The sequence below is a fragment of the Etheostoma cragini genome, chromosome 21 (assembly GCF_013103735.1).
Source record: "Etheostoma cragini isolate CJK2018 chromosome 21, CSU_Ecrag_1.0, whole genome shotgun sequence".
NCBI lineage: Eukaryota > Metazoa > Chordata > Actinopteri > Perciformes > Percidae > Etheostoma > Etheostoma cragini.
The window spans coordinates 15154190-15170603 of NC_048427.1; the positions used below are offsets into that span (position 1 = coordinate 15154190).

The window sequence follows — 16414 nt, forward strand, 5'->3', positions numbered from 1 at the left end:
TTGTATTGTTTGAGAGAGACAGTAAGTGAATGCAGATCTGCGTAGTTTGAAACGTTATCATGTTTGTTTAAAACAGAAACTTTGAGGAGGGTTGGTGCTTTGCTCTGGTTGAACCGCAAAGCTCCAGGTGTTGTTGTTGCCTTGGAGCAGTACGGACAAAACAAAACCACCCACGAGCTGAAGGCCATCTGTTGACATTTTGAATTTTACACTGCACTATGTGTATTCACATATCGCTCATATTTCAGCCATGAGAGCATGCAGTCACATCTACAGTAGAGCCCGACCGATGAAGGATTTTTAAGGCTGATACCGATACGATTATTTGGTTTAAAAAAAAAATGATATGCCAATATTTGGCCGATATATATTTAAAAGGAAAAATCCAGAAATGCGTTACTACACATAAACAGATTTCCTTAAAAAACAAACTATGCAACGCCTACACTCATAACATGGTTGACCATTTTTATTTTTTAGATATTCATTTATCAGAATAATTTAATGACAAATAAATGATTCAGACTTCTGAAAGCTTCCCACTTTACTCTCCTCTAAAGAGGCTGTAAACCCATGCTATGGTAGTCTGTGCTGGTAACCCCAGTGACACCCGACATCAGCTCAGCTACTGCAGAGACAGAGTGAAACATCAGCCTGTATGCTGAGTGACTTAACATATGGCCAGCTGTCTCTGTAGGGACAGATTTCACTTTACTCTACTGGGGTAACTGCTGCGTAAATGTGTATTTCTCCTCAGTGATCTACGTCTCGGGACACCAAGGGCCACCCTGCATGGATGTGCCGGTGTGCAGGATTTGGCTAAAATTTTGGTATTCAAACCATGTCACTGAACCCTAAAAAGATGCTATTTTTGTTTATTTGTGAAAACATTTACATGTAGTGATCTACATCTCAGGGCTCCAGGAAATCAAGTACGGAGGCAACAAGGCTGTTTTATATCTGGTGATTCAGAGTTAAATGATGCAACACAAGGCTAGTCCACATATGTAAATCCATTTTCCTCCCGCATATTTGATAAGTTAATTGTGATAACATGCATACGTGTTCATGAAGTGTTTCTTACCTTTTGAATTTCTCAGCTAAATTCTCTACAAAGTCGTAGATTTCATCCCAGTGATTCTTCACACTGCCAGACCTAAGACAAAAAAAATGATGAGTTGTGTTCAACTGTCATGGATGCCGATTACAGTGGTTGAAAACACAACAAAAAGAACAAGAGTCAGCAAAGTGTCTTAATGCTAATTACAATACAGCAAGTATAAAAGCTGTGAAACTCAGTTAATGTACCCTTGCTTAATCCAAGATAGCCGGTATCTTTAATGACTGTAGCAGTTGTAAAATATAATTTCTGCATATATCTGTGAGTTACAAATAATTTGCTCGGCTAGAACTCTATCACAATATCAAGTCTAAAGCTATCTATCAGACACACACTGACCACCATTTTGTATAGCGGTCAAACGTAATATGACTTTGTTAGCTAAAAACGACGGGGTAAAACAATAAGCTCCACTGTTAAACCTGTTACAGTAACTTTACTATTTGTCGAAATAATTTGTAATATGTAAAAATATAGTTTTTTGTTTATTTAACAAAATAAATATGTTCAGCTCAGAAGCGTATATACCTCCGAAACACGTCATGTTTTTATTTTTGGAAAACCTAAAACGGGGACACTAGACCTAGAGCTGTTCTCATTAGGGGCAGTCTTAGTTTTCAAGATAGAAAGTCCTAATATTGTAAGATAAAAAGTCTGAATATTTTAAGATGGAGAGTCTTAATATTTCAAGAGAGAAAGTTCTAGTATTTCATAATGTTGTAATGTTTACTGAACTACATTTATCTGACCTTTGCTTTTGCTTTATTGCTTAAGGCTTGTCCAGCTTGTAATTACGTTCATAAAAGTGCTCATTTGGCTAAAGACAGACTCAGATTAATAAAAAAATAAAGTGTCTAACAACTTTAAGGAAATTATTTCTAGGGAGGTCAACCTTTCTGTTAAATATTAGGATCCTTTTTAAAACAAATGTCTGCGAAATTGCGTTCACTAAACCCACCAGAGTCCATGTAAATAATCAGTAATTTTAGCATCGTAAAATACGGCTTTCTGAAACATCTCTGAGCTCTGGGCAGTGCTGGATCTGTCTGTCTTGAGCCTGCGGGTGTAGCGTGTGCAACTATCAGCTGTGTTTGGTCAATGTTTTCTTTCATTCCATTATCGGGTCTGTCCGGCACAGTGAAAACCAGGGACAATTCCGGGGACAGATCCAGACAGGTCACCAAAACTGGGGACTGTCCCCAGAAACCGGGGACGTCTGGTCACCCTACTCTTATTCCACAGTTGCTGTCAACAGCTACAATGCTATTGAGGTGTCTAGCTAACAACAAATAGATAGCTAGTACATCCTTTATCGGTTGCTTAACCTTGGAGTAAAGGAAATTAAACCTAAATTTCATGAATGGACCATCCCAGTTATGTATCACAAACACAAATTGGGAAGTAGCTTATTACAATTAGCTTGCACTATCCTTAAGAGGTGTGCTGAGATAAAAGAGGCTGGTTATGTGCGCTGGTGTGTAATTTAGCACCCTCCTGTATCCTGAATGAGGCCCTAAGGGCAGAGGAAATAGGTCATGTTCATCCCAGGGAGCGCTCCATAAAACTGGACTATTATAAAAAAACGTTCCCTCCGGAGCTACCTTCATTTCCTCTGGGCAGACTGTGTGTATGTGTGTTTGTAGCAATTAAATTAAGTGTGAGCATTAAGAGAGAGAGCTGCCGACATGATGTGACAGTGTGTCATCCATTAGCCAAAGAGGCACATGGGAAATGAGCTAATCGACTGTGGTCAAACTAGAGGCCTGTTTAGAGGATGAGGCTTACTTACAGTAGAATAAAGTGTGAGGCTGACTGAATGTTAATCTAGGTGCGGATTAACTGATGTAACGGCATTTGACACACTGCAACTGGCCACCATTAATATGTTGCCATTTCCCTGTATGGGACAGAAGGTCAACACCAATGTTTTGTCCATGGAGTTTAGCTGGATTTTAATTTATTGGAGGGTTTTCACTGACAAGCAGTCCACTGAGGCGTCTTTACTTCTGTAAAAGCCAAACATATTTTTTTAAGGTCTTTTACCTTTGTTGTTGACGGCAATACATTGTCAGTTTGAAACAGCAGGTATGGGAGTTGATGGGAACCAGCCTAAACACTGACTCTGTTATCCTAGCTTACCTTTTAGTTGTATCAGTTCCCAGCAAACTCAAAAGAGATCTGTTTGAGAATCACGTCTAGACATAATAAACAGATTTAAGTATATCTGAATTATGTGCTTTTCGTGCCTTGGGCTGATGTATTTTTCTTATTTAGATAATTTGAAGACACAGGTACCAACAGAGCCATAGTCTTGCGAGTTGTTTGGGAATATAGCCAAAACTTGAAATGGAAATTAATTGTAACTAATGTTATTTGCTTTGCAATTGTTTGTCTCAGAGGCTCTACCCTATGATGTTTTTATGGTATTGCTTGGTAGCAGAAGGGTATTGATTTGCATAGGCTTATGGGGTAGACATAGCCAGGGAATACCAGGGACTTTCCCATCATGCCTAAGTCATTCAAGGGGTCTTATCGCTAGGGGGCGGCTGTGGCTCAGCGGTATAGCGGTTGCCTGCCAATCTGAAGGTTGGTGGTTCAATCCCCGCCCCTGCAGTCATTGTCGAGGTGTCCTTGGGAAAGACACTGAACCCCGAGTTGCCCCCGGTGCTGCGCATCGGACTGTGAATGTGTGTGAATATTAATCTGATGAGCAGGTGGCACCTTGTACGGCAGCCCCGGCCACAGTGTATGAATGTGTGTGAATGGTGAATGTTTCCTGTAGATGTAAAAGCGCTTTGAGCAGTTGTTAAGACTGGAAAAGTGCTATATAAATACAGCACATTTACATTTATCCTGCCAGACTCTAAATGCTCTGTTTTGCAGACTGGATAATGTACATTAGGAAAAATAGTGTGGTTGTAGTCTTTTAGTTCCCAAATGTTCTAGTCCACAAGCGGGACCAAGAATGATTGTTGACTGGCAATGAATCAAAAAAATGCTGGTCAACTAAACATCATACCTAAGCATTTTCTCAGAGTTCATGGTGATCTGAGGACATGACTTGTTCCCCCACATCAAGGCTGAGTAAGCAAAGAAAGAGGACAAGACCTTACAAGCTCAACAAAATCCTTCCAAAATATAAAAAGCTTGAGGTGGAGGAGGAGAGATGTTTAGATTGGATGTTCAAGAAAATGTGCAGCGCAAACAGAAATAGTCACACAATGATGTGCACACACAGACAGCCTCTGACCTGAAGGAATGGCAGGAGCCAATTTCATCTGTACATTTTTCCATTACAGCAACAGAGGAGGGGGGTGCGGGGGTAAAATAAATAAAAAGCATGGTGAAACTTTCTTGCAGATAATTGTCATGTAGAGGTGCCCGGAGTATTTATTTAACATCCGTGTGATTCCTACTTTTGGTTTTCAGCTGCTTATCTTTACTTCTGAACCATAATGGCTCTTGTTTGCATTGGAACAGTTCAATTGTCTGAGGCGGCTGATGTTGTGGGACCGAGGCCTAGCTTGCAGTTTCACTCACCTGTCCAAACAGCGTTGGGAAAGGAAGTGGGCCATTTCATTCTATAATTCTTAATGAAACTATTTTATATGGTGCCTTTTTCCATCTTAATCCTTTGATCTAATTTGAATGGTTGAATGGAGTTGAGTGCCAGCGGTTTGGGGTTTGGACACAAAGTAACGGCTTTGAGAGGTGAGGGGCGTTACAATTTACCGACAAAGCGATTAAGCCCCAACAGCAGTTTGAAGTTATGTCACAGCAAATCGTCAAAGCTGAGCGACAGTGTTTTCTTGATTGGACTGATTCTCTGAACAAGATGGAGAGCATGTGTCTGGCAGTACGCCATGTGAGGGCTGGGGGAAAAGAAACAAAAGAAAAGGAAGGGAAGAACAAGGGAAAGATGAAGAGCCTAAGCAGTTAGATTACAGTAAATTCAGCTGATAGGGAGTGAGATAATGTTAGAACTCTGTTGGCTCGAAAGCAAACTTGACTGCCAGAAGAAGCATGCCAAGGATTCAATGAAATCTTCAACAGTAAGGCAAAGATTCACTTCAGCCAACACAGCTGGCATACAAACCTGAATCACCAACACCACCAGAAAACCAAGACATGGTGCAAACAATTGATAAAATCACTGTGGGCTTAACATGTTTTTATTTGACTTTACTTATTTTTACAAGGACCATTGATAATAGTTGTTGTTAATGCTCTGGTGCCCACGTGGCCTCAGGGTTTTAAGGTACTGATCATGAACTACCAGTTCAAACCTTACTTGGGGACCGTTCTCTCCACCTCATCCCCTGTAATCTTAACTGTCAATTGTCTTATAAACGCACAGAATGCCCCCCAAAAATAAGAATTAAGAATCTCAAAAAATCTTCTGTTGACTGGGTCAAGGGAGTTGTTGCCATGTGGATTTAGTTTCTATGGAACCACTTACCGAGGTTGGTCTTGTCTGTGTAGTATAATCCAGATAGTAAGACACCAAATGAAATTTAGAATTATCCACATTGGGTGGTAAAAATGGTTACATTAATAAGACATTAAGTCTCCCAGAGGAATATATTTGAGGTTTGTTTAAATGACAGCTGTGACGTTGCAGCTTGCCAAATCAACTTAATCATCAACTCCACCCAGACACCACCAGCTTGTTGCCCAAATTAGCATTGCCATGGCTCTTTTAACTGACAAAGACAATCCTAAAGTAAAACAAATCAAAAAATTATAATGTAATTTGAATTATACATAGTTTGGAAACTTATAGTAAGTCTTTCCACTGCTACTTCAGTCTGTCCAGGGCAGTAATCTACTGCTTCCAAACCGCTGTAGGCTCAAAGGGAGCTAATATATGCATCATTACTGTTCAGCGATGCTCAACAGACCGTGTCAAGAGAAGACAGGAATTTGCTACCCCAAGGGTCCAAGAAGACCTGAAAAGAATCATTTTTAATAATGCCTATTTCTGCAGACTGAATGATTTTGTGTGTGTGTTTCTACTTTACATTCATGCTGATACAAATACAGGCGATACAGTTTAGGAGTTGTGGATATTATTTTTCTAACTTTCCAGTCGTCCACTATGGTTCACCATTAAGTTCCATACAGTATGTTAATCATCACGTGTGTTTAATTTTCCATAACAATGCTTGAATTTATGCTTGCCAGTGTTACAATATAATGGTATTGTAATTATACAGTTAACGTGACAACTTAACAGTTGCATTGCATTATCACATAATGGTGCTGTACTTGTCAAGTCAATTTGAATTTATATAGAGAAAAACTTCACTGTAAGCTCCCTGCCCAGCACCAACAGGCAGACAGACAGTGTTATCGACAAGCTGGTGAATGTGATAGAGAATATATCAGCTGAAGAGTCAGATAATTATCTCAGGAGTTGGTGTGAACCTAGTCTTGATCAAGAGAAGTACATTTCCAGGATAAAGCCTGACATGTGGCACCTTGCTCATGCGCAGGACGTCCGTGTGTTGCACTTCTTAAAAGGCCTTCACAACGGAAAACAACAACGAACTTCAAGCTAGCAAGTTGCACGCTGAAGAATATTTGGATTGTGCATTAAAACAGGCCGGCTTTGTTCTTTCATTAAATGATTGTAAAGATTTACAAAGAATACGTTTACGGCATTAATTTTTTTTTTTGGAGGGCCGATTGATTTTCTTTTCCAGGGGGCAAAAGAAGTTCTTTCCTGAGAGTATTTTGCAGATTCACTGACAATGTGTCAAGAATTTACCACCGCCCATTGATTTAAAGAAATGCAAAAAGGGCAGAGTGTAGCCTTAGGTCTGGCAATGGGGAGACTAATGTTAACCTAAACAGAGCTAAACAGGAACTAGATTATTAGATTTCCATACAACAAAAGATACGCTGGTTAGCTGGGCGTAGATGGGCAACTGCTTCCTAACGACAATTCATATTAATACACTTCCATAATATAGCACTGTGTTCTTCTGCTGCTTCCACATGGCCAAGCATATTAATTAATACTGCTTTACGGTGCCTTACGGATATTACAGCTGAAGCGTGTTTTGATTTATGCAATTATTCCACCAAGTCCCTTTTTAACTACCCAGCAAGCACTTCTTTCCCAGAAGGCAACTGGACGTGTGGGAAAAAGCTACGTCAGTCTGAAGTCTTTGCGGCTCTCAGCTTCGTTCTCACGGTTGAGGTCAGGTGTTGAAGAAGGAAAAATAAAATAAAAAATCCTAACTCCACTATGGAGGCTGTCTGCCATTTCAGCTGGGCCTACCCACACCACCCCAGCCTGCAGCCAATGGTGGTGCTCCAATTTAACTGACTGGGCACAAGGATTTGTTTGTTTAAAACCACTAACCTACTTTTGTCAGCCATTGCACAAGTCAAAGTCTTTACAGCATGATTGCTGAGCTAATGCTGCATGTCTATTCCAAAACCGGGAGAAATTGTTTTTTATCCCAAAAACTACTGGATAGCTAGCTGCCTCAGAGAGGCATGTGAGATGGGTGTCAAAATCACGTATCAAATACAGGGTTCAGGATAAGAGGAAGGGCGGCATTCATTCCCTTTGAAACCTATTGTCTTGTTTTGGTCCCTGGGTGCTTACAGACAGCTTGATATCATTTAACAAGACATTTCTTCCTGCGGAAAACACAGTGTGTGTCATTCCACAGCTAAAACGTATTCCACTGCTAGACATATCCAAAATATTTATGGACAGCAGCTGCAGTTTTGTTTTTCCGCCTACTTGCCAGGATTCAGGCAGCATGACACAACGCCCAACCAGTGTGATCAACTTGTGACTACATCAACACCAATGACAACAACATTTTGCAGGCGTGATGATTGTTATATAGAATAAAGAGGAGACAGAAATGACTGGGATTTGGCCCAGGACAACCAGAGAGGGATTATAATTAACGAAGATAATGTATCTCACATCTTCCAACAATGATACTGCAGTAACACCAAGTAGGGAAATGAGGAGTATGAATCGGTAATGGGAGTCTGGTGGAAACAAGAGAGACAGATGAATGGAAAAAGCATGTGGAAAAGAACGGCAGAAAAGCAGATAGACATTTACATAAATGGAAAGAGTGTGAAGACAGCTTGAACATTTGTCTGTTTGCATGCTTGTGACATGGAATTTGCTCTTTTCTTTCACCTTCCTTTGGTGATATTGTTATCCAAAAATTCTTCAGTGATAGCAGTACTGTGCAAGAACCGCTTCTAATTTGTGTCCAATCAACATAAACAAGATGGTTAGGCTAATTGCAGACTTCATCAAGGGGTGAACATCAGCATTTGGCCCACAGGTGAAATCTCCCATAAGAACACACCCAAAACCATTCTTCTGGCTCTGCGTTCCATATAAAACAGCAAGCCTGCTCAGAATCAGCAAATTTACATCCTCGCCGCTACATATGCAGCAACATAGGCCTTAAAGGCAGTGTCCTAAATTAACTTTTTGACTTACCGGCCAACTTGGCATGTAGATGAAAAATTCCACAGGCCCAAATATTAAATTGCATTTTATTTTGTGACTAAGGCCTACATAACAAAACTTTATGGATGGGGTTGCAAGTCCAGCTGGTAGGGATGATTAATCATTTAACCGTCATTACGAATCTTGACCAATCAATATTAGGCCTATCTGTTAAACCATATTAATAAAAAAAAAAAAAACTGTAAAGAAAATTGTCTTTTGCATGATAAAAATGTAAATTGGCCATACGATCTATTTCATAACTGCTAATGAACTTGCTAGTCCTAACTTTGAACCAGCAAGTTGCGTTTTAAGCATGTTTGGGGGAGAGCTACGTGACACATAAACTATTATATCAATGAGGACTAGCGTGTTAAATCGGTTCTACACACAGACTAGAAGTCGGGGAGACACACTGCTGACAACCTGCAGGTGGAGGTGGTGGAAGACGGCTTTGTCGAGGGCCGGTGGCTGCATGTGTCCAACAATGCACAGAACATCAAGCCTGCAGCTGTCTGCGGAAAGTGTGTCAAAGCCTCCTGAACGGGTGAACTGAGACTCTGTTTCCTGCTCGTCTGTCAACGCTTAATGATCGGTTAACATTTTCATTTTGTTGTGCTTTCTTTTGGAAGGCCGGCTACCAAAAATCCCCACTTACTAGCTTATTAATTAGGATGAGGTAAACGCTATCTATCAGTAAAAAGAAGTGACGTGGTGGCTGGCGTCTGGTGTGTGCGCCAGTGTTTGTGTGTGTGTGTGCTTGTGTCGGCACGCTCCCGCAAAGCTCTGACATGGAGACAGCAATCTCCCATTTACTCCAGCATCTGCACCCTACTCCTGTGTCCTCTTAGTTATTCGTTCCAGTGTTTTGAAGTTGCAGTCCCTGTCTGCTGCTGGGACTTGAAGAGAAAACCGACATCTAGCCTACATTTATTTGGTTGCAACTTTTGAGTCCTGGATGTTGTGTTGTTGCTCCTCACCCCTTTGACGCCTAGTGGGTGTTGTCACACCTGTACTTTCCTTTAGGACATCACATTCAGATTGAGTAGTTGAGAATCGTGTGTCTCACTAAAACCAAAGGTTTTTCCTAACCCAGTCCAACCATATGGCATTAGTCACCTCGTCTACCCTTCAGGCTGCGGCCACGCATATGTCTCCAACAGCACTGTCCTACATGTACGAGCCATAACATGACATCATTTGTCCAAGTAGGCAATAAATGCCTTTGGAGTTGACTTTATGAGCCAACGCAGCAGTTATCTTTTCTCATTAATGTGAAACTCATGATCCTACAACACAGTGCCCAAAGTGTGTTTCTCATCTTAATCAAACGGACCAATCCAAACTCTATCAGCTTTGCCAGTTTAACACTGCCAACTTTATCTGCAGACATGATGTTTATGTTGGATAATCATGCAAAGCCCCAGTTAATGTTCATTAATGATGTTTTAATAGTAGGCACTAGCAGCGGGAATCTGGGCTGACAAAGTCAGTTGGATGGTCTGTCCACCACTTTGGTTCTGATTGAAATATCATAACTAAACTAATAACATTCTTAACAGTTTCAGCTACACTTTGCACTCAACATGTTAGCCTTGTTGTTGCGAGCATGCTAGCACGCCAACGTCAAAGCACCACTGCACCTAAGTCCAGCCTCACAGAGGCGCCAGTGTGTTGATTGTTCCTACATTATCAACACACAGCTAGTTAGGCGTTACTTTTTACCTTGCTACATAAAAAGGAACACTACTGTTGTAATAAACGTTGCTGATTTAAATACAATTGTCCAATATCAATGAACTTCCAGGGAGACTGGGCTTACAACTCAGCAGCTTTTACTTATAAAAAAGTTTCAACCAGAGATAAGCAGCTAATAAATGACATCTTCAGTGGCCATAGTAAACCCCTCAGCCTTGTTTTTCCCGATACTCAACCAAAGGGCACAATCTATTTTAGTTGTGTTACTCCTTGTAAAATAACTTCCTGTCTGTCCTGATTTAGGTGCTTTAAAAGACTACTCCAACCAAGGGTGTAAATTTGGGTTCAACATTGGAAGGGTTTAGGTCTTCACCTTTGAGCAAAATTGAAGTTTTTGAAGAAGTTATCTGCAACAATTTATGGTGCAAATGTCTTTATAGGAATTATATATATATATACACACAAACATGCATACTGTATATTATATTTAATTTTGACTTAAAGATGTTCATTTTCACTGTCCTATTGCATATCAGTTCCAAATATCTGTAATCGGTTTCATTAACTACTAATATTAAGTATCGGTATGCGCCCTGAAAAACCAGTATTGGTTGATCCCTAACTGAAACCCCTTCTCACACACATTCCTTGCATATGGATCAACCAGGGCAGAGAGTTCAGACCGTGTCTCATAAAACCCACTCATGCCTGAGGGATGGGTTGAGGGCTGGCTGAGGCAGGTCTCTAATGAGCTTCTTCTCATTTGAAGTCCATAACCAATGTCCAAACCTTGTTACTCACCCGCAGAGTTAGCACCAGAACATGCAGACCAGCTAACAATAGCATTTGACATTGAACAAAGAAGAAGCTGTTTCTTTATGTGCAGCATGTGTCAGTGTTTACCGCACAGCACTGGCCAAATCAGCCCTCCACATCTAGGCGGCAGTCCCGTGTTTTGTGTCCACTTCTAGTAAGGGATCAAAAGCCGGGAAAAATGTCAAAGGTGCTGCGGAGTTCAGTGGGTACAGCAAGGCACTGTCACTGTCACTGGTGGTCCTTTAGATAAAGGCATGTGTGAGTGTGAGATGATAACAGCCACAAATGATGCTAACTAAGTGACTTTAAATTCCTCGCTCCATAACAACCCCCCCCCTCCAAAAAAAAAACCCCAACAAAACATAACAGCCTTTTAAAGGTGCTGCGCGCAACATTTTGTTCTCCAAAACAAGACCACATTTTCTATAAATGCTTCCTGGCCTATCTTGTTTCCCCTCCCCATCCTATTAATGCAAAGAGAGGGATATGAGCTGATGCCACAACATGCTTTTAAATCTAAGTTAGGTAATGTCAAGATACAATAGCAAAGCTGATATAAAGTTTCTTATTGCATGCCATAAAGGGTCATATTTAGCTGTGAGCAGATTCTCCAGTAAAGTTGCCTCCGTTGCTTACAATGATGATAGGTTGTTTGTTTACAGTAATTATAGTCAGACTTAAATCTCTAAAATGAATGCAACAATGAGATATCTAGATCTGTAATCTGTGAGTTTTAGTCGATACTGAGTTGCAATATGGCAGAGAGGATGTCAGACATGATAAGTTACTGCACTTGAATGTGTACAGTATTAACCTCACAGCAAATGCATTATAAGAGCAGCAGGCACTCTGCTGCTTTTCTCTGACTTTTTATTCCCCCTCCTGCTGAAGTGCAGCGCTAAGATGTCCCACAACCACAGCATTTTTCCTATGTGGGCGTACAGAGAGTGGAAATGAAAGAGTGAGAAGTCCCTTTGGCATGGTTGGGAATGAAAGAGCAGCCTCTTTGCAGCGTGTGTTTTTTCTGACAAAGTAATGTGGACAAAGAAGCTGAGGTTTTAACTTATAAAAGAGAGAGAGAGAGAGAGAGAGAAAGAGAGATATTACTTGTTGCGTCAAATCGTCATCCCTCGTTTTGCTTATTCAGCAAACAATAGGCTAGCTACTCTTTCCAGCGTCATCAAGCGCCCGCACGCGCAAGCAAATACGCACACAAATTTAGCCTACACTTTTCTTTTAACTCTTTTTAAACACTAATGTCAGAAGCTAAAACGTATATCATTCTCCTCATGTTTGAAAAATAAGCAGCATTTTTTTGTCCTCAGTTGCAGCATAACACACCTGCGCTGAAATAACGTTAACAGTGACAATAAAGTAAATGCAGATATTAGCTTGTTTTTTGTGTGTATTTTGCTAGCTTCCTTTCACCCGGGAAACTGCTGTAGGCTAGTATCCTAACGATATTCCTTTTATGTCTTTACATTAAACAGTTCCAGGCTGTTTCTACTTACTTATCAAGGACAAAATACAGGTCAAAAGCGCCCTGACAGGAACTCTCCTCCTCCTCTTCGTCCTGGTGCTCCGGCTCGGCTCTTGCGGATGGAGAAGAGAGCAAAAATAATCCGGATAAAACCAAAACAAGACGCATGTTCAACAGTAGTCTCGCCATAGTTTTTCCTCAGGATAAAAAGTTAGTTCCTTCTGGATAAAAACCAGAAAAAAACAAAGCGCAATGCTTGAGCGTCTTCTTACATCCCAGAAACTTGTATAATTAAAGAAGCTGAGATGCAACAAAGACAAAAGAAAGGATGCAGGCGAAATTCCACGTCTCTTATTTTGAGCTCAGTTTACAATCATGGCCGCCCGCATCCCAGTAAAAGAGCCAGCTTGAGAGATGCTTCTTCTCAATGGGAATGATTCAAAAATAAAAGTTTTGGATATTTCAGAATCCACATGCAAATAGAATTAAACAGCATTCGCAGGTAAAATCCAAACCCGCGTCCAGGGGAGAAATAGAAATAATGATGGAATAGGTGGTTCGTTTACTGTCAAAGTGTCATAACTGGACTGAAAAAGCCAAATGAAGGTGGGTAATGCAGAGCAGCGTTGGCGCTGGAGAAACAGGGAGCCCGGGGGACAGACTTGGCTGAAATGGACCAGGTATCATATTTCAGGCTAAAGGAGGAGAAAGAAAGAAGAAAAATCCAAGATCCCATTTTGTGCCTCCCTCACGTGGCAGACTGGCGCATTTCGTGGGGATTCGGCGCAGAGCAGGGTGGGATGATAATTATGAGAAAGGCCTATATGAACTGTCACTCTTGAATGCTGAAGCCTATTGGAATACATTTGTCCTACCACCTTTTAACCAATGTGTGCATTTATGTAGTTTACCAGCATGTTGTCCTCGTTAATCACAACCTGTTTGTTTGCTTTCTCTGTGCTACTGTAGGCCTACCAGTTAATTACAGCAGCAGGGGCCATGAACACAACATGCTCTGTAATTACACCATCATAAACCAGAGGCTGGAAGGAGAGTGTGGAAAACAGCTATATTTACAAGATACAACGAACTTACACAAAATGTGTTTTGTTGTTCATCAAACATATTTGGATTTGATAATTAAGACCTATAATGGAGCCAAAATAAATTTTTGATCTGCTGTTATACACTTTGACCCCCCAGACCTCTCAGGTTGTTTGGGACACATCTGCCTTCCGTCCTTGGAGTCAGAACAGGGGGAATCAACGTTCAGTTTTTTTACTCCACATATCTGGAACAAACTCTACCCAAAATTGCAAGTTTGCCGCAACTCTTTAACATCAAGGCCGAAGACCTTTCTTTTTGATGCTGAATTGTTTGTTTCTTATACCACTGTAACTTTTAATCTCATATTTGATATATAAAATATATCTATAATTGTTTATAACTGCTCTTTAATGATTTATGTAAAGCACTTTTAAATGCCCTGTTACTGAAATGGGCTAAACAAAAAAAGCCGCCATGCCTTGCCAATTATTGGTTGAGGTTTCTAGGATGGAGGGATATATTTGATTATTAAACTATTTTTTACAAATTAAATAATTTTGCAAGTCTGAATACTTAGTTTATCGTAACCGCAAAGGACACTATAGCCGGGGTTATTTGTAACGTTTGCAGAGTTTACCTGTGTTCCTAATCCCATATAAATCAAAACAGTTTATCAAACTGTGAAAGCCAGAAAACACAATTATACACACATAAATTGCACGTTTGTCCTCTGAACCATCCGTATCATCTCTGTAAACACAAGCAGAATAACCGGCCAAGGGGCCCCAGTGTAAAAAATGAGCTGCTAGGCCCCTTTTTAACCGCCAGTTCCTCTCACCCTCTATGCATTTAGCACAGCATTCCAGTAGGATGGTATTCTACATGTCCCCAGGTCTGCTGTGGGGCAATTTGTGAAATGCTATAACGTTTTGGAATATGCAAAATTAATCTGTGTCTGCTTTAAATTATAATCTTCAAGATTTTCATAAAAAACAAACCCTTATGTTTGGCATTTTTTTCAGCAATAGCTATTTGTTTTGTACTGCTCGGGATTTAAATTGCCTTTACATGCAGCAAGTGATTTACATGATTTACATTTTCCCTTTTTTTCCCCTGGTATGTAGTGTAATTATAATCACACAAACAAGACTGCTAAAACTGCTAGTTCCTTAGCTATGACTGCCAAGGTTTCCTCCTCTTTTTGTTCTGGGAAATATTTGTATGGTTGAAACAAATCTAGCTTTAGTGGCTATAAGTCCGACGCCATTCATAAAAGTGACACTAAAAACTCACAGTACTCTTCAAATACAGTTTCTTCAAGTGTGTTTATTATTTTAGGTAGTTATAATCACGTTTATCCAAGTTCAAGAGTCCATATCCCCGGATGAGATGATTTATATTCGTTATTTGACACTATAAACATACAATGACCTCCTCGAGCCTTTATTTTGGTACTTCCGGTTACCAGCATTTTAATTTGCATATTAGCTAAATATTTAGTTTCACACAAAACATTTACATTTAACAGATAGATTTAGATTTAGATTTGATATTTATATTTAACTTTTAGATTTAGATTTATTATTTATATTTAACATTTAGATTTAGATTTAACATTTAGATTTAAAATTTTGATTTAGATTTAACATTTAGATTTAGATTTAACATTTAGATTTAGATTTAGCATTTAGATTTAACATTTAACATTAAGGTGTAACCTTTAATATTTGGATTTAACATTTAGATTTAGATTTAACATTTAGATTTAGATTTAATATTTAGATTTAACATTTGGATTTAGATTTAGATTTAACATTTAGATTTAGATTTAACATTTAGATTTAGATTTAGCATTTAGATTTAACATTTAGGTGTAACATTTAAAATTTGGATTTAAGTTGACAAATATTGTTGTAAATGTGCAAGAAAGTGACCCTTAAAATTTCATATCAGTTTTTTAAACATTATTTAAAGCTAAATGTGACAAAATGTTGCTGTTATTTTCCGCGTGAGCCGCTTTACAAACGGCGCCCTATACATTGGAAGCAGTGTGCGCAGCGTCCACTTGTTCTGGCCTGCTGGCAGACAAAGTACCTCCTTGGAGCTTGAGCGGAGCGGTTGGTACACAGGTTAGGTGCATATTGAAACTGCACAGGGTCAGGTGCTTTGCGCTGACTGTAGTTTCTGTAATACTGCTGCTGGGAAAAGGGTGGCTGGGGGTCCCTATTTGGCCTCTTTACAGGAGCTGGGGCATAGGCATGAGGCGGTGATTTAAAACATAGGCTGCTGTAATGTCTCCTTAATCTGAGCTATCTCTGCACTGAGGATCTTTTAGAGAAGCTACACCTGTCTTTAGTTCAGCTAACTCTGTTACCAGGTCTGCGGGTATCTTAGCTTTGGCTTCCTTCACAGGACACTTTGCAGATGGTGTATCTTCTAACTGGACTGCACTTACAGTTGTAGCAGGCTGTGGGGCATTAAACTGCTTTTTGTTTTGTCTTTCTATCTCATTAGCACAAGCAATGTTAAGCTTCTCTTGCAAAACCTCGTCCAATGTTTCACTATCCAGCACGAAAGGCTGCGTGTCTATCCAGATACTTCCACTTTGGAGACCTATAAGGGCTGTGTGTAAACACATGCGCTGGACAAGAGCAGGGACATGCTCAAGCCCTGATTCTGACTCCTGGGAAGGCAAACAGTATTATCTGCCTCAAATCTAAGACGTGCATCAGGGAGCTTTGAGGGGTCTCCTTGC

The 16414-nt window shown here is 40.1% G+C and overlaps 1 protein-coding gene across 1 annotated transcript in view; it reads right to left on the minus strand.

The window, feature by feature from the left end:
• Positions 1–13280, minus strand: part of antxr1c (ANTXR cell adhesion molecule 1c) — a 37743-nt gene extending 24463 nt beyond the window's left edge. The window contains exons 1-2 of the mRNA XM_034859752.1: positions 12644–13280; positions 1085–1156 (exon numbers count right to left, since the gene is read on the minus strand). Coding sequence (XP_034715643.1) covers positions 1085–1156; positions 12644–12801 — 230 coding nt within the window. The 5' untranslated portion in view covers positions 12802–13280. The remainder of the gene's footprint in view (positions 1–1084; positions 1157–12643) is intronic.
• Positions 13281–16414: the final 3134 nt, after the last annotated feature.